This window comes from Nipponia nippon, unplaced genomic scaffold, assembly GCF_047370975.1.
Source record: "Nipponia nippon isolate SJK-2023a ecotype South Korea unplaced genomic scaffold, ASM4737097v1 scaffold_3, whole genome shotgun sequence".
Lineage (NCBI taxonomy): Eukaryota > Metazoa > Chordata > Aves > Pelecaniformes > Threskiornithidae > Nipponia > Nipponia nippon.
This window is the reverse complement of record NW_028262347.1, coordinates 800,493-818,263: the sequence shown is the minus strand read 5'-3', so window position 1 is coordinate 818,263 and position 17,771 is coordinate 800,493. Positions and strand designations below refer to the sequence as shown.

Genomic DNA, 17,771 nt, shown 5'->3' with positions numbered 1-17,771 from the left:
TAAAACATCCCCCTCCCTCCCCCCACCCCCATTGAATGTTGGCAAAGCATTTTCTGCTGGATTCCCCACCAGCCTCCCTCCGCCATCCCCAAACATGCTTCTATCCATGCGGTTTCAGTCCCTCTCTCACCAGGGCAACCGAGGGCGACAGGCAGAGCAGCAGCACAGAGTCCAGGGCTAGTCTCTCTCGCGGGAATCGCTCTTCTGGCTTGCACGGCAAGGCTGGCTGCTCCCTGGGTCAGCTCTGCGCGGGAGGGAGCAGGTCTGGGCGTCACCGCAGGCGTCCACCTGGCCACCGCGCTGGGACTGCCCTTCCACAGAGACCTCTGCGTGCTGGAGACCTTTCCCTCCGAGCACCAGCAGGACGACCCGGCTCGGTCGGCCACCTCCGACCCTGGCAGGGAGAGCCTGCACGGGGCCGGGGCCACCGCCGTGGCCGTGGTGCCTCCTGCCTGCTCTTCCCAACGCGGGCTGAGTGCCGGCACCGGTGCCGGCCCTGCCTGCCTCCTGCAGCAGCCCCTGCCCTGCCGCGCTCCCACCACACCTGCCGGCTCGGAGCAGCTCGGGGTCTCCATGCCACGAGCCGCTCCAACCTGCCCGAGCTGCGGCCTGGCGGCACGCGCCCAGCCCGCTCACCTCTGCCGCGCTCCAACTGGCGTCTCCCTGCCTGTCACACCTGGGCAACGTGGCCAGCACTTGGCCTACAGCAGAAGCCCTCTCCCTAGCCAGGGCTCGGCTCCTCACTGCACCGCTGGCCCTGTCCCGCTCCCCACCCCAACCAGGTGTTGCCCTTTGACCACGGGGAGCCCGGGCTCGGCAGCACGTGGTGCCTCGGCCCCTCCGGCCACCAGCGACGCCCCTGGGGAACAGCACATCAAGCGATATACAGGCCAGACTCTCTGGGAGGAACAGAAACGAGGATGTATTTCATGCAACATTCCTTGTCCCGAAGGCGTCGCGGGGCTGGCGGGGCCGAGCGGGGGTCTGTGTGTGCGTGGCACGCCGGGGCGGTGGGGGAGCGGGCGGGAGCCCCTTGGCTCCGCGCCCTTCAGTGCAGTGCTCAGAATAGAAAGAGAATCAAAGTGGGTTTTATTAGTCTAGTAGAAACGCCCCTCCCCCCCCCCCCCCCGTGGTGGCTCTGGAAGAGGCCAGCGCTGCCTGGGATGGTCAGCTGTCTACCAGCTGCTTGAGTGCCCGCTCAATGTTCATCCGGTGCCCGACCCGGGTCACCCCCAACTCCACAAAGTCCTCCTTGGTGAGGGCGGGCAGGTGCGTGCCCTCTATTTCATGGTCCTCAAACTTGTCTCGGTGCTCCACCAAATTGATGCTTTCCAGCCAGTCCCCGACGTCGTACTTGTTCCACAGGTGGAGGGGTTTCTGCATGAAGGGCCGAGGCGGGTGGAGGGTGTGCAGGGGTGGCCCTGGAGAGGGGGACGGGGACGGGGAGCGGCTCCGGGCGCTCACGCTCCTCACCACAAAGCGCACCTCCTTGGGCTCATGTGGGATGGAGAGGCTGGAAGATTTGAGGATGGTGGGAGGGGTCAGACCGTAGGGCCGGACGGTGCTGAGGGGCTCTGTCCGATCCAGAGCCGGCTTCACGGGGCTGGGGGTACGTCGGGTTACAGGGTAGCGACTGCCAGGTCGGACTGTGTAGGTGGTCCCGGAGCTCCGCTGGGAAATGGTGCTGAGTTCTCCTAAACTACTGAAAAGTCTGCAGAAAGAACGGTACAGCGAGAGAGAGAGGAGAGAGAGCAGAGGGCAGGGGTGAGGCGGAGGTCCCCAGACACAGGAGCACACACACAATATACACGGGGGCCGCTGGAGGGCTGGGCCAGCCTGAGACGGGAGGGGGCTCTGAAGCGCTCGGGGGACATGGCTCGGAGCACATCAGCCAAGACTTTCTTGCAAGCCCTGCCAGGGCTCTTCCAGAGGAGGTAGAAGAGGTTCGAGCAAGTATCTCCAGTATCTCCAGTTCCTGGCCAAACCTGCACTAGCTGCCACGGCTCTGAAGCCCATCGAGACCTACCAGGGAGGAACGTGGCCCTGCAGCCCGCTGGGTGCACACAAAGACTTGCTGCAGCTGAAGACCCTGCACCTCGCCCTGCCTCGGCTAGTCATCGAGAAGCTGCGGCAGAGCTGCACCAAAGCCCACCGGCCCCACTCCCACCGGGGCCCCCCCGTCTCCCCTGGCTGACCACACTACCGTCGGCATGCTCTTGGGTCCCGCCACGGGCTCGGAGCAAACCAGCGCTCCCGAACACACCGGCCAGTCGGGGCAGAGCCCCTTCCCGGGACAAGAGGAAACCTTCGGGCACCTCCCCAGAGAGCGGTGTGGGGACGGGAGGACCGTCATGCCACCCCAAGGATGGAGGCAGCAGGGTCTGATCGTCACCTGACGGCGGTCAGCTCGTTAGTGTGGGCTGAGGCAGCCCAGGGGCGTCTGGACTGGTCTTCCCCTTGCACCGTGCCATGTCCCCTCCCTGCCTGCACCCTGCGTCGTGGTGGGCACAGGCCGTGGAGCTGGGCAGGGGGCAGCCCCTCCTGCAGCACTCAGCTCTACCCGCTCGCCACTGCAAGAGCCTCTGATGGGGGACAAGCCAGGCTGCAAGCATGCCTTCCTTCTGCCCGCGCCTCTTGCCTTTACTGCCTCCCCTGCCGTAACAAGTTACTCTGGGTATGCAAAAAGAAATGGATCTAAAACCTGACAGGGCAAGATCACGGAGGATGAGGCCTTCGAGGGCAATGAGCTGAGGGAGTGCCTCTGCCTGGGAGGCCTCGGGAAGGCACGCTGCTGGGCCTGTCTCTGTTCACGCCCTGCCGTGGGGTCTCCTTCCATAAGCACCCACTGCTGACTGCGGCTGGGGACGGGGCTCTGAGCAGGAGGGACCTGGGGCTCCCGCACGGCCTCTCTGTCCTGGCAATGAAAGCGAACACAGCACCCTGAACCCACCCCAGGGCTCTGGTCACTGCTCTGTGGCAGCCTTGGATTGAGTCTGGCGTGGCCTCAGCTCTGAGGAGGGCTCTCAAGAGAGGCCCGTGTCCTGCGGCAGCTCAGGGGCCTGGATGCTCCCGCAGCAGAAGTGCTGCAGCCCCGACCGAGCGCGAGTGGGGAGGAAGGGTCCGCTGCTTCGGGGCTGTGCAGCCCTGGGTCAAGAGGCACAGCGCTGCCGGGGCTGGGTTGGTTACCTCTTCGCTAAACAGTCCATGACGACTCATTTGGGTCAAGCAATGTCAGTCTGCTTGTCCTCCAAACTAACCGATAAAATGCAACAGAACTGCAGCTCCCTGGTGCCTGGATGTGACGCTGGTTAACAAACCAGCAGTCCCGCGGGCTGCCTGCATGTGCCCTGCGTGCAGCCCAGTGCTTCTGCTTCCCTGCCTCCCGCCAAGCTCTGCCCTCCCATCCCAGGTCCCTCCTGGAACAGACGGACACTCTGGAAACCTGTTTTTGCAGGGATGGCTCTGAGAAGATTAGCTGAACACGAATATGAAGGTCTGTGGGCTTAGGCACACTTCCTCCTCTTCTTATTTTCCTGCCACCTTGGCACAGAAAGCAAGAGAGTTATAAAGAAGCATGACGATGAATCACATTTGGGGAAGCTCCGTCAATACAGAAGAGAAAGAGCCAAACGACCTTGAGGGCTGCGGTACAAGAAACAGAACGAAAAGTGACAGTACAAAACCCGGCGCCCTGCTCAGAGGGCTGGCACAGGATCTCTGCTCTCTACTGGAAGTGATGAAGGAGAAGAGAAAGTTCTGGGTCTACTGACAGAGCCCGGAGGGGGTGACTGGGAGGCACCAACGTAGCACGGCCATGGAAAGGCAAAAGAAACACCGCAAGATCTAAGGCGTGTATTTCTCACAGACATAAGGATGCCTGCATGTCACCACAGGAGACACCGCTACGCTCTCATCTGAAATTCTGAGCACAGTTCTGGTCACTCATGTTCAAGAAAGGTAAATGCGAACAGGAATGGCTGCAGACCCAGCAGCTGGTGCGCCGAAGGCTTGTTTAACCTGCCCAAGGGGGGACAGAGGGCGAAATTGCTGTCAGAGTCTGGTAAAGGAGAAGATAGATTTAAGGTGGAGGGTACCGAGACCTGCGGCAGCCCTGTGCAAGCGCACTCCTCGCCGAAGGGGTGGATTCCCGATGGCTGGCTGGCAGCACGGGCCTTGCCAGCAGTGCTGAGACCCACATCTCGTGGCAGGCTGCGCTGCAAGGCCTCCCTGGCTCTCGGCACAGTTTCTTTTTTGTTTGGTGGCTTACAGGGCCTGGGAAGTTGGCTATTCCTCCTCCCGGGAATGGGATGGCTGGAGCCACACATGAGAAATCAGCTGTGTGCCCAAGCTTTCACGGCTGGCATGTCCTTGCAACGACGAGATAGTGGTGCCACGGCAGACCTTTCTGGGCACGGCTGGTCAGCAGATGTCATCTGTAGGTCTGTTCCCCTCTGCAGAGCACTGGCTTGGTCGGTGCAATGCACTGCTGGCAATATACTGTTGGCTCTCAACGCCTTCAGCAGCGCCGTTCTGCCAACCACGCGTTGTCTGCAGACAGCCCACCAGTCTCTGATGTCCTGTCCAGCTCTGGAAGATGACTTCATTACGGGCCATCAGTCCAGTTCTTTGGTCACAGGCACTTCGCTCTGCTCCGAAGCCAGGTAAGCTTTTCTGGATGTGATCATTCAGAAGTGGCACCTCAGCACAGTATCCCTTCCAAGGACTCGTACATTATGCACAGCGACAACACCTGCTTAGAGGGTTTTTTCCTGGATCACTGCTCTTCTTCATTGCAGGTTCGTGTTGGCATATCATGCATTTTGCCAGAGGAATACACACTGACAGAGACGTGCACCAGCCAGCTGCAGCCAGGCTGAGGCCAAGCCCTGCTAGTTTTAGGATGCTGCTATCGAGGACTTCAGCTTTGCCAGGTTTCATGAGCACTATGGTGTTGTCCGCTTCTGCTTTAGGCAACATCAAGTCAATGTAACCGGGGAGCTTAAGAAGGAAAAAGAAATGCTTCACTTTCCACTTCTGGTGGTGCTCCAGCTGGGCGTTGGAAGACCAGCAGCCCAGAGGTGGTGGGATTGCTGGTGGCCACATCTTTCTCTCTGAGTTAGGACGTGGCAGCTCTAATCACCGTCACACGGCTGCCTTCAAGCCTGTCTTCTCTGAACACATGAAAACCAGGTTCCAGCAGCTCTCAACCCTGTCCTGCAGAGCTCAGCGGTGGCAGTCCGTCAGCACCAGCAGTAGCACTAGATCGGTTGCCTGGATTGCTTCTTCAGCGTAGCCAGAAAAACTAGTCGTTTGAGATGCAGAAGACAAGGCCTGATTCGTGCACCACAGCACATGCGTGGAACCCACCGGAATCCGCAAAGAGGGAGAACAGGTCTCACGGGAAGCAGTCCCACAAGCAAAGAAACACCAGCTTGATGAAAAAGGAAGTTCTAACCAAAGAAAGAAGGATTATGCATTTGTAGGATAGCTAATTAAGCCTTCTGGGACTACTTCTTTTACTGAAGGTATTAAAAAGCAGATTTCTTGAATGAATCACTAATGGATGAGGATTCTTCCTTTGAACTCCGTATCGCAGTCCAAATTTCTTCGAGAGTAACAAAGGCGAGGACACATTCAGCAACTCACTTCTAATCACTCCAAAGAGAAATGCTTTGCTTTTGCTCCGCAAGTCTTTTGCGTTGCTGCTCTTGGCTTCCAGGTGTTTTCATACTGGCCTTCAAAAGCATCTCCATTGCTTTTCACTAGGACTGCATGAAGGACTTTAGGGCCAGGGTTGGAGGCTAACCCTCCCTCTCTTTGCTTGAAATGCAGACGGACACTGTGAGGCTTCCTGCCTAGAATGGCGCATGCCCAGACGACATGACACCTCTACAGTTCCCACTGCAAAAGGACTTTGTCTTCCAGAATCGTCTCATGAGAACTGTCCCTGAAAAGGGAGGCCACAGGGGAGGAGTACAGAAAGGAAAGGAAGCCTCTCTGGATAGCCCCAAAACAAACCACAGAAGCACTTGTGCCACGTGTCCCCATGGAAATAACACAACCGCCAAACAGGACGCGAACTCACTGGCAGGAGCTGGACGCTCTCGCACGCCGCTCTGCGAGTGAGGACGGTGCCCAGGGGAAAGAGGCACGTCCCATCCCCTGCCTGCGCCCCCGCTCGTGCTGGCAGGCTCTCTTCAGATGAGTTTCCTTTTGGTGGACGGCTGGTGAAGGGGTACGGGCCTCTTTCAAAAGCTGGAAGGAAATAGGCTTCTTCACAGGACCTTGAGGAAGCCCCATTACCAGAGGGCCAAGCCCAGCCTCCTCACGAGGGAGCCAGAAAGCCCCTCTCTCCCCGGAGCTGGATGCTCTGCCCAGGCAGCGAGCGCTCAGGACGAGAGGCAGCACTGCAGCCACCCCGCTCCACCAGCATGCGCGGCACCAGCGGCAGACAGGGCTGCATTGCTGGGAGACTGATGAGCTGTTCTCAGGGACCGTTTGCCGACCCGCTGCTCCTCCTCAACTACTGAATTTCAGCAAGAAGTTTGTTCCTGACTCTCAGCAAAAGAATCCGAAGCGAGGCTAAGCTCGTCCCCATACAGAAAGCCCACAGGGAAAAGGGCGCCCAACAGCGCGTGAGGCTTATCTGAAGAACTACTGGGAACAAGGTTTTTTACTGCAGGCGATCTCATTTCCTGCTGTCGTTTTTCTCAGGGCTCTACTAGTGCAGCCAGCACTTTCATTAGGGAAGATAAACCCGGCACTCCTGAATTCTTCTCTTTCAGAGCAAGCAAGCAAAGGGATGCTGAGAAGGAACACCCGCAAACCTGGTACAAACGAGTGGGTTAATCGTACCCAATGTACTGCCTCTCCTGAAGGCAAGGCAGCAACTCCACCAGCATCTGGAGGGCCTGATGATACTGGCGAAGCACTGGAAGAGTTCCTCTTCAGATGAACACAAGAACAAGCAAACCAGGAGAGAACTGTTACATTTTATAACGCTAAGGGCTGCTACACTTCTGTATGGAGTCTCCTGAGCAGAAATAAATGCAGAACCTATGGGCAGCGCTTATGCATGAAATCCTACAATTGGGCAGCTTGGTCCTATGGCCTGCAAAGATCGGTTTCCTCAGGCGTAGCTCTTGGCACAGCTCAGGCACAGCTCTCCTGTTCTTGGCTCATGTCGGACTTACAATGCAGAGACAGCTCAGCAGTGTTGAACATGTGCAACTGGCCTAATGTTTCCCGAAAGAGCTTTCACAGGGGTCAGAGACTTTATGAAGGGGCACAGCAACCGCATTGTGCATGAGCAGTAAAGCTGATGTTTTCCCAAAGCAACCTATGTACTGCACAAGCACAGTATAATCAACTTGTACCTCCACGCGTGAAACAGCTCCGCTGCGACGGTGGTGCAGCAGTTCAGCCTAGCGGGCCACCTGCCCAGGAAGCCTGGGTAAACTTTTCAAATCTCCAGATTCTGCCCCAATGACATTTCCATTGGCGAGGTACGCATTTTGGGGAGAACTCAGAAGTAGGCCACCTCTACACCCCTTTTCTGAGAAGGATGGCTCCTCTGGACCAGACTGCAGGCCTGCTCCCTTCAGGAAGGTGGCCAGTAAGAGGGCCAAAAGAGATCAAGTGGATAACCTGTTAACTTGCTGTTTGGGAAAACAGCTCGTAGGGCACCAGGCTGGAAAGGCTTCCAGACACCCTGCGGTGCGCAAGGCACTCGGGCAGAAGAGGCTAACGGGGGTATCTGCAGGGGCTTCACCTCGCACTGGCCCTGCAGCAAAGCAGCTGCACCTCGGCCATCAACGAGGAGGAAGCTCAGCATCCGGAAGGCAATCCCTCTTCTTCTCCTTCCTCTTGAGTTGCTGTGGCAACCAACACGCTTAGTCTGAGCCTAATAGTTGGCAAGTGGCAGCCCAGTCTTGACGCCTGTCTTGGTTTGCAGCCACTGTCCGGGTGCTCAGCAAAGCAGTCGCCCTACCACCCCAGGAACTCCTGTCTCCAAGGAGGAGGACCCCGGGAACGGCAGGCTGGCCAGCCTCCATCAGTCCCCAGGAAGATAATGGAGCAAATCGTCCTGGAAACCATTTCCAAACATACTGAGGACAAGAAAGTGACTGGGAGGAGACAGCACGGCTTTAGGAAGGGGAAATCTCCTGACCAAGCTGGCAGCCTTCTACGACCAAATGAGTAGGTTGGTGGGTAAGGGGTGAGCAATGGATTTTGTTTAGCTTGACTTAGCAAGGCTTTCAAAAGCGTCTCCCGTCATACCCTCACTGACAAACTGGCGAAGGACGCGCAGGACAAGTGGAAGGTGAGGTTGACTGGGAACTGGCTGAACTGCCGGGCTCCAAGGGCTGTGGCAGCGGCACGAAGTCCAGCTGGAGGCGAGTGACTTGTGGTGTACGCAGCCCCCCGGGGCTGCTATCGGGGCCAATGCCTCTTAATGTCTTCATTAACTACCAGGACGATGGGGCAGAGGGTCTCCTCGGCAAGTGTGCAGATGGCACAAAATGGAGGCGCGGCTGACACACCAATGGGTGTGCTGCGCCGCAGAGCGTCCCCGACTGGAGGAATAGGCCCGGAGCCATCTCGTTAAGTTCAACAAAGGGAAATGCCAAGTCCTGCACCTGAGAAGGTGGGAACAACCCCACCCACCAGTACATGCTGGGGGCTGACCAGCTGGAAAGCAGCTCTGCAGAGGCGGCCCTGGGGGTGCTGACAGACACCACGTCGAACAGGAGCCTCCAACGTGCCCCTGCAGTAAGAAAGGCTGTCGGTGTCCTGGGCTGCATTGGGGACAGCGTGGCCAGCAGGTCGAGGAAGGTGATCCTTCCTCTCTGCCCAGCACTGATGGAGCGCACCTGGAATAGTGTCCCATACTGGGCTCCCCAGTACAAGAAAAACAGGGACTTACTGGAGAGAGGCCAGTGAAGGTCACACAGATGATTAAGGTATTGCAGCATCTGACACAGGGGCAGAGACTGAGAGAGCTGGGGCTGTTCAGCCTGGAGAAGAGAAGGTTCAAGGGCACCTCATCAGCGTGTATAAATACCTGATGGGGGAGTAAAGAAGATGGAGCCGGACTCTTCTCAGTGGTGCCCATGACAGGATGCGAGGCAACAGGCACTGACTGAAACACGGGAATTTCCGTCTGAACATAACGCAATCCCTCGTTCGCTGTGAGGGTGACCGAGCACCGGCACAGGTTGCCCAGAGAGGTGGCGGAGACCCCATCCTCAGAGATACTGAAAACCTGACTGGACAATGTCCTCGGCATGCTGGTCCAGGTGGCCCTGCTTGAGCAGGGGGGAGGACGGGATGATCTCCAAAGGTCCCTTCCCACCTCAACCATTTTGTGAATTCCGACGGCGGGGGACCAGCACAGACCTGCAATCAGCCAACAGCAAACGCCCTGGTGAGAAAGCAAGGACTTGTGTACGCCCATTACCATGGGCCATTCCTTTTTGCTGGAGCTGCCCAGTGGCAGAGCTTTACGCAGAGTGCTTGAACTGATAGACCTTCCTATGGACCTTCCTCCAGACCTTGCAGCCAGAGTCCTCAACCTTCGCCGGTGCCCGTGCAGCAAGCAAACAGCAACGCATTCCTGCAGCACCACCAGTGCCTGACGTTCCCTGCCAGCCCCCACCGCTTCAGTATCAGCTTTCACTCCTCACTGCCTATGCTGCAGAGAGCACTGGAGGCATCGGGAACATTGCCAGCGTCGGATGGCCACAATTGATGGGGACTCTGCTCTTTGGCCCGCAGAATTTAGCTTTTGCCCTCAGCTGCCCATCTCTTTACATTTATTAACACTGAACGTTCTCTGCTATCACGCAGGTCGCTCATTTAGCTTGGCCAGTTTCCCTCTAGCTCTTCACTGTCCTCTCCAAGTTCAACGTCCCTCGAAACTTCATGTTTTCTGCAAATCATGAATTCTCATTAATCACGGTGGTCTTCATACAATTAATAAATCTATTTAATGAAATGGGACCTTACTACAAAATACCTGACTGCCTGCTATTAACCCTTTTTCACAATGAAAACCTCTACTTCTGCTCGTCATTGCTGGTATTTTTTCTCTGCAAAACGCGTCCAGACCAAAGTATTACTTCTTCCTCTGAAAGAATTCCTCAATATTACTAATCCCTCTCCTACGCCTCCAACGCCCAGCTCCTGAACCGCAGTCTGGAACAAGGGCTGCTGACTTTGCTCCTGAGACAGGGGCTGCTGGCAGGAGAGCACAAGCTTGCCTGGCCAGCAGCGGCCTTCCCGAGGAGCGTCGAGTGCGGGACAAACACAGCTCCCTCGAGCCAAGCATCTTTGGGGCGAGAGCACGCTGCGTTCAGCTCAAGTAACCACTGGTAAGACAACAAACCGCAAACAAGCCACTGGTAATTTTCTGTCTGGCAAGGGGAAGGCAAAGGCACCCAAAGCATCCCTCGCGCATCGCTGGAGGTGCTCAGCCACCATGCGGGCAGCACACCAAGACTTCGGACCCCAGCTGAGCGCAGACCTGCCAACGCTGAAGAAGTGGAAGATACAGCGAAACCGCCTACAGAGGACAAAGCTCCCTGCCTGAAGGCACTGGCACACCTCTGCACTGGGGACTGGCTGGAGCCAGTGTCTCCAGCATCCATGTCACACCGTGCTACAGTGCAAACCTCTTATTTTTGCAGAAAAAGGAGGGGAGAGATTTTCATTTCTACATCTAAGAAGTGAAGTTCTTCTAGATTTCCTCAGTCTGCTTGGGATCTGACGTCATTCTGCTTATTTCAAGAGCAGACAAGGGAAGAAGTCCTAGAACTAGCACAGACTCAGCATCTTCCTTGACACTGGGGATGCCAAAGAGATGGGAAAGCTGATTCCTACAGCTTAAGCAGCAAGCAGTGAACACGTAGCAACCAACCGCGTGAATCAGGCCAGCTCTATGCTGCTATTTGGATGTTCAGCAAGAGACCCTCACTTACCAATGCATGTTTTTAATAAACCCTAATGCCGGATCATGCAGGACCAGCAAAGTCTGTAGATGACACTTAGGACTGCAGGACAGTAGTGCAGTGATGTGGCCATGAGCACAGGAGCTACAAGTGGGAGAATGCTTTACGGTACAGCTGTAGACAATTACTTTTGAAAAACAAGTAACATATAAAGTCACTTAAGCCGTGACTTCCTACACGCCACAGCGCAGGGCAGTAACTCCTGAACTGCTGCTAGGCTGAGCTGCTACGGCCACGCTGCACGGGCAGTGCCAGGCCAGCTTTCTGGCTGGGGTGGGCGCTGGAAGCTGTACCTGTGTTATGGCCAGCTGTCAGGAGAGCCACGACCCACCACAGCAGATCCCGAACCCCGGTCTGACCTGCACAGCCGGCTCAGCTGGCCTGGCACACCATGGAGGACGGTTAGGAAGGGACTTGCCCGTGGTCAGGGAACACCACCACGCACAGAAAACACCAACTATGAGACATCCTGCGCAGCCCAGCGGGGGCAGGAAAATGAACAAATCTGCGGAAGCCAAAGGCAAGCAGACACGGATGGAAAACAGGGCACGTGTGTCAGGTTGGAAGATGATGTGGACCCGACTAAAGCAACAGGGGCAGACCCGTCCCTTCCAGCTCTGGCTGCCCTCAAAGCACAGCAGTCAGCTCTGGCTGCGCTTCTGGGAAATGCCTGAAGAGACAAACAGCGGGGCTGAAGCTCTTCTCGCCTGAGGAGCGTCTCAGACTGACCTGGAGGAAGCTGGACTAGGTTTAACGAATGATTTTCTGGATTCTTGTCTAATCACTTTAAGCAGAGTATGAAAATCCACTCCAGAAAGCTGTGGCAATTGTCACTGTTTTACTTCATTATGGAGGGACAAAGCTGAAGATCTAAGCGACAGGATGGTATCCCTGATGAAACCGTCGCTCCTGCTACTATTCATTTACCATTTCATAACAAATAACAGATTTTCTCTTCTTCGCTCTATATAAATTCCTCCATGGGAATAGGGCCCACCACTGGTGGAAAAGGAGCCAAGGACTTTTGACTTTTCCTTGAGCTGACGTGGGAAGCAGTGCGTGCGCGCATGGCGGGGACGGGGGACGACAAGACGGGGAACCCTGGCTGGTGCCTGGATAACGGACGGCTGAAGCTGCTGCTTGGAGGCTTCGGGGTTTGTTGCAGTGCGAGGTGCAACCGAAGACCAAGTCCTGAACTGGCATGATGCTGAAAGGACGACATCCACCTATGAACCGTCCGCTGCCCCAGGTCCTCCTACGAACGCAGTGCCTTTCTTACGGAGAGGTCCCGTATCAGCCTGTCATGGTCAGAGGAGAGCAAACTGCACTTTTGCTGGGTTTGTTTATTTTTTTGCTCTCCCAAACTGTGTATAAGACATTATCCCAATAAAATACAGAGGATGGATTTGGGAAAAAGCCAGCCGTGAAAACCCTGGAGGCATAGTCCCTTTTGTGGCTTCTCAGTTCCTTCCTGTTTCAAAACTGCCTTCCCCCCCCCCCCCATCGGTTCCCTCTTCTCTCTGATCACACTTTGGCAGCTAGAACAGCAGTCATTCTTGCTGTTCCCTGTTAGAGTGTTCTCCCCTGACCTCAGAAGACTAATTGACCTTCCCAGCTCACCGCACTGTCCTACAAACTTCAGCAGGACCTGTCTTTGGGGTCAGAACAGCCTGTCCCGTCTGCTCCTCAGCTCCTGGCTCACAGTCACAGGCGTCTGACCTGGAGCAGACTGCCCTGGGCTCAGCAGCCTCTGCACAGAGGATGACGGGACGGTGAAAGCTGCTGGCAGAGCTGTGGCATTTGATGCCCAGTTGTCACTTAATGGGCCCCTGGTAGCACCTAAAGGCTCAGAACTTAAGTCCTAGTCCAAAAAGTGCCCAGAAAATAAGAACTCGGGACTCTTCCTATGTCTTGTTCCTTGCTGGTCTCAGAGGAGCTGGGGGGAGGCATGTTTGTGTTTGTTTTTCCATTTCCAATTTCCAGCACTGAGCTCTGAGAGCGAAGAGGGAGCATCCCTTCTCCCGCCCTCCCCGGCGGTGGGCACCGCGCTGGCCACGTGAAGCCCTGGGACACCACTGCGTGCCTGGCGCTGGAGCGTGCGTGGGAGAGCGGGGGAACACGAGGCTTGCACGGTGCTTACTGCGAGCGCTACGGGCAGGAAGAGAGCAGTGTGTGCTGCTTCAGAAACCCTGGCCTTGCCTCTTGCTGTGCTGGAGCCCTGGAATGGTCCCGAGCCTTGGGCCGGGCAGCGGCACCATGGCTGGCCACACATGGAGGGTTCAGTTGAGCCGTTTCATTGCTTTCCTTCAGATCCAGCTCGCCTTGTGAATCCCACCAACAACTAAAACCTGAGCCTGGGTTACAGGCTCTGCTTTCTGCCCGGTGCCCGTGCCGGGCTGGGCACGGGGCTGGGCACCCCGGTGCCGTGGCTCGTGCAGGGCGGCGCCGCCCCAGTCCCAGAGCCTGAGCTCCACCACGCGCGGCGGAAAGCAGGTCTCAAGTTTTACATTACAGGTGACAAATTTTGTTGCAGGGGAAAAAGACCACAGTCTGCAGTGAACGCCTGACCCTTTGTGCAGCTAATGAGAGGGGACGTTGGCCCATCAGTGTTTTAACTGGGATGACACAGAAGGTTAATTTACAGGGCCAGAAGACAGCTAATTGTGTACACAGCGCTAACCCCATGCCTCCAGCCAGCAGGAAGCACTCGTGCAGCTGAACTGATGGTGCCTTAGATCTGTTGTAGAATTGAGCCTCCTTTCTTGTGCACCCTACAAATAGCCGGGGTTTACAGCACCCCTCCTTCCAGGGAATTAACTGCAAAAACCTGGGCTAAGACAATGTTAAAGGTGCTCAGCTAAGCAGGCACCTGTGCAAGGCAGCATGGATTGCCTGTCCAGGTTCATCGCTGATCCTGTCGGACCAAGGCAGCAGCTAACCTTAACCCTAAGCTCTTTGGGCAGCAAATGGGAATAATGCCACTCGTGACGGGCCCTGGGCAGAGGCAGCACGGGCGGGTGTGGGGAGCAGTGGGGAGCGTGGGGGGCACGCAGCCGCTGCAGCACCCTGAGCCCGGGCACGGGGCTGCAGCCCGCAGGAAAGCACCAGCCCAGGCTCTGATGCATTCACGCTCGCCCCGCTGGAGCTGAGCCACAGCCGCCTGCTGCCGCGGGCCCCTCGTCAGGGCTGTGCTCAGGGCTCGCGGGGCCGGACTGGGCGGCTGCAGCTCACACTCAGAGTTGGGCAGGGATGCCGGGCGCGGGCGAAACAATATCCAAAGCTTTGACACAAACAGGGCTGTGCAACAGAGAGGAAACATCAGCTGACAATCACGGTCAGTCAGATGGTGCTGGACGGGAGCAGGCACTGCCATTGTCTGAAACGCTGGCTCAGCGGAACGGGGACGAGCCGGCTCCCATTCAGCGCAGCCAGCCATCATCCCTGAACACTTTCTGACCAGCTGTGCTGCCAATGGGGCTGCTGGGCAGCGTCCTGACGACATGAGGGCACAAGACAGGCTGAGCAGGCTAAATTCGCCCTGTCCTACACCAGGCAGCACAAAGCTGAGCCAAGCGTCCGCAGTGCTAACACGGGCAGATCTCCCCTGGGTGCAACCCTGAACACTCAGATGCTCTGCGACACCAGCAACAGGACTGAATGCATGAAGACATGGGCATATGCGATGACATGAGGACCCTCCCACTGCTGACCACACGCAACGAGGCAAGAACCTGAGGCACGAATCTCTCCGCCCAGCTCTAGCCAGAGCAGCGCTCCACCTCCGGCCAGACCTAGGGGCTCTACAATGTTTTGCTCCACCAGAAGGACTGAAGTCAGCCAGATGGCTTCCGAGTCTCCCACACCTCTGCTTAATCCAGCCATGTGTTACGGCCTGGGACTGGAGCAGAGCTGATCCCTGGGGAAGGCATCCGCGTGGCTGTCTGGGAAGCGGTACGGCAGCCACCGCCAGCCCAGCGGTGGTGCGGGGCCTCTGGCAAGAGGAGTTTCCTAGTGCCGCCGCTCTGCTCTCCCGGGACTGGCCCTGTCCAGCCGGGCACCGGGAAGGGGATGCAGACTCGGAAATTCAGCACTTGGCAGAAAATGACAAGTAAAATCAAACATGAGACTGCCCAGAGCTCTGCATAGGCTCTGGGGTTGCGTTCACACGTGGAAGCAACACAGATGTAGGCAGCTAGTTTCGTACACACTACAGGTAAAAAAACCAGGACAGACAGACAAACATGGAAGAAGCACAACCAAGACCACACAGCTGGCCATGCACACTGGGGAAATTCACCCGGTGGGCACCCGGATCAGGGGCACGTGCCACAGCTCAAACCCTCCAGTGCCCACCCAGGCCTGCAGGTCACCTTCTGTGAGGGAGAGGGATCCTGCCGCTCAGCCCGAGGGACCTCGTGCAGACAGGAATGGCCTCCCCCAGGGTCCCACTGCCTGGTCCGGCCTGCTGACCGCACACAGCTCATCAGCCACGGGCTTGCGAAGGGATTCCAGCAGCTCTGGTAGCAACTGAGACCTGCTGGGGACATGGCCAAGGAGCTCTGCCAGCAAGGACACAGAGACCTGCTGGGGACACGGCCAAGGAGCTCTGCCAGCAAGGACTCCTCCAGCGGCAGTCATTAACCAGTTGGGGAGAAGAGGGTCAGTTTTCTGTACCCTGATTTCCCTACAGCTGCCTCAGGTAAACACTTACCCATGGTTTAAGTTTGTGCCAACAGTGACTTCCCTGGGGACGCCGTACGTCACCCGCTGTGGGTCACCAGGCTGGAGCTGCTGCGGCGCGGGGGTGCCTGCTGGAAGGCAGCTCTGCTCTGCTGGTCCCGCCCAGGCCCCCTCCCCGCTGGCCAGCTGAACCCCAGCCTGGGACGGCTGCAGGATCCCAGGGAAGCAAGAGCGTCAGATGCTGCCTCCTCTGTCTCATGGGACTTTTGCTCCAGAAGGTGACCTAGGGACACCCCACGACTGGGAAGTCACGAACCGGCAGGGAAGGGGAGCCCTGGGCATCAGTTGCACGGGGGGAGCTGCTGGGGCTCAGGAGGGGGATGTTGCCTCCCGGGGCAGCAGCCGGTACAGCCCTACCGGGGCTGGGGTCCCTCCCCATGGGGCTGAGCTGCGCCAAGGGGGCCCTGCCCCTGCACAGCCCTTGCTGGATGTCCCCCGCGCAGCCGCGACGGGGGCACACGGCCTCGTCCAGGTCACGGTACGAATCCCCTGGAAGCCCAAGGGAATTTCCTCAGTTGTCACCTACGAGCAGCAGCACACGACATCACAGCACAGGGACACGGACATGCTACTGGGGCACACCAGGGCAGGAGGGGACACTCACATGCCAGAGCAAGCGCCACTGCCCGCTCTCAGCCAGCTGGGGCGGCAGGAGAGCGGGGAGCGGGACCGGCACGGGCGCAGGGAGACAAGGTGAGTTTGCTATGGGATGAGAACATGCTCACTTACACAACTCGCCCACCCTCCGGAGGCCAGAGGCGGTTCTAGACAGAGCAGCGCGGACATGCAGATGGAGAGCAGGAAGAGAGGCAATGAGAGAGAATGTTAGCTCCAGTCCGGGGCAGCAACAAGACGGAGAAGAGCGAACGGACTTCATCACGCGGCCCGAGGCCAGCACGGAGACGAGGCCGAGCGGCACCACAGGAGCCCGGCCACGCCGCGAGGCCCGGGCGCCTCGGCAGGGCCTCCTGTGCCGTGCAGGCCTGGGGGCTCCGGCGGCGGCGTGCACGGCACAGCGGTGCCCCGTGCCAGGGATGGGGCAGGCCCCGCAGCGCCAGGAGCGCCGGGCAGAAAGTCTTCGCCATCTGGGGTGGGGCAATCTCGGGGGCAGCAAGAGGACCCAGGAAACGGCCACCACAGGGCTTTTGGGGCCAGTGAAGGTCAGGATGCTCCACAGCGGCTGCGGTTACGTCCATGTGTTTACTACAGGAAATGGGACATTCATAATTGCATGGATTCGACAGCCAAAGCCTGAAGGATTCGACAGTGCTATTTGTAACAGCTGGGAGGAGAGGGAGGAGGAGGGGAAGAGACAGGGAAGGGACAGGACGGAGACTGGGGAAGGGCAGAAGAGGGAGGGGAAGGAAACAACATATGCATGAGAAAAAATGCCCCACAGCAAGAACAAGAAAGAGCGGCAAATACAGTTCAACATCTTTTCTGACTTTACCCCGTAGCTGTGTTAAGTGATTTGCTTCCATGACTGTGAGAATAACAGCTACAGCTAAAGGTCAATGGAATATTATTAGGGCCTTGCAAGTGAGTTAGCGCTTCCCAGAGGGGATAATCACAGTTCCTCTGGTACAGGAGTTTGCTTGAATCCCTTGCTGAGGTCTGTGCTGTGCCCAAGGACTTTCCCTGGGCTGGCAGGGGAAAATTCCACATTTGCTTTCCAGCGAGCAGGAGGGACAGGCCGCAGCTCCTCGCAGGGGCAAGAGAGACCTTGCACCCACTGCCTGGGCGCTGGGACACTCTACTGGGCTTTCTAAACCTTCTTCTTGTGCATCACAAAATCCCTCAAGTGTGGCTATCGGGAGGAAGCAAGAGGCCTCGTCTCACCTAGATGACATGGCCCCCTCCTCCAAGCAGAGACTCCTCGCCTCCCTGCTCCGCAGTGCTGTATCAGGGGCTGTCAGCAGCGGCTCCGTTTGGCACGGCGGCCACAAACATCAGGTGATCGCTGCTTTCGTTCAGACTTTTATCCCTTTTCTGCAGGTGAAGTGGCTGCACACAGAATGGGAA

At 57.4% G+C, this 17,771-nt stretch overlaps 1 protein-coding gene across 6 annotated transcripts in view; it reads right to left on the bottom strand.

The window, feature by feature from the left end:
* Positions 1 to 103: 103 nt before the first annotated feature.
* The window catches only part of SHANK3 (SH3 and multiple ankyrin repeat domains 3), a 375,879-nt gene continuing 358,211 nt past the window's right edge, over positions 104 to 17,771 (bottom strand). For 2 of the 6 annotated variants that reach the window (XM_087764022.1, XM_087764023.1), the window contains one exon: positions 104 to 1,711. In XM_087764022.1, coding sequence (XP_087620148.1) covers positions 1,168 to 1,711 — 544 coding nt within the window. In that variant the 3' untranslated portion in view covers positions 104 to 1,167. Of the gene's footprint in view, positions 1,712 to 16,478; positions 16,514 to 17,062; positions 17,085 to 17,771 lie in introns of those variants that run through there. The other 4 variants (XM_087764025.1, XM_087764027.1, XM_087764029.1 and 1 more) reach the window with 4 other exon arrangements.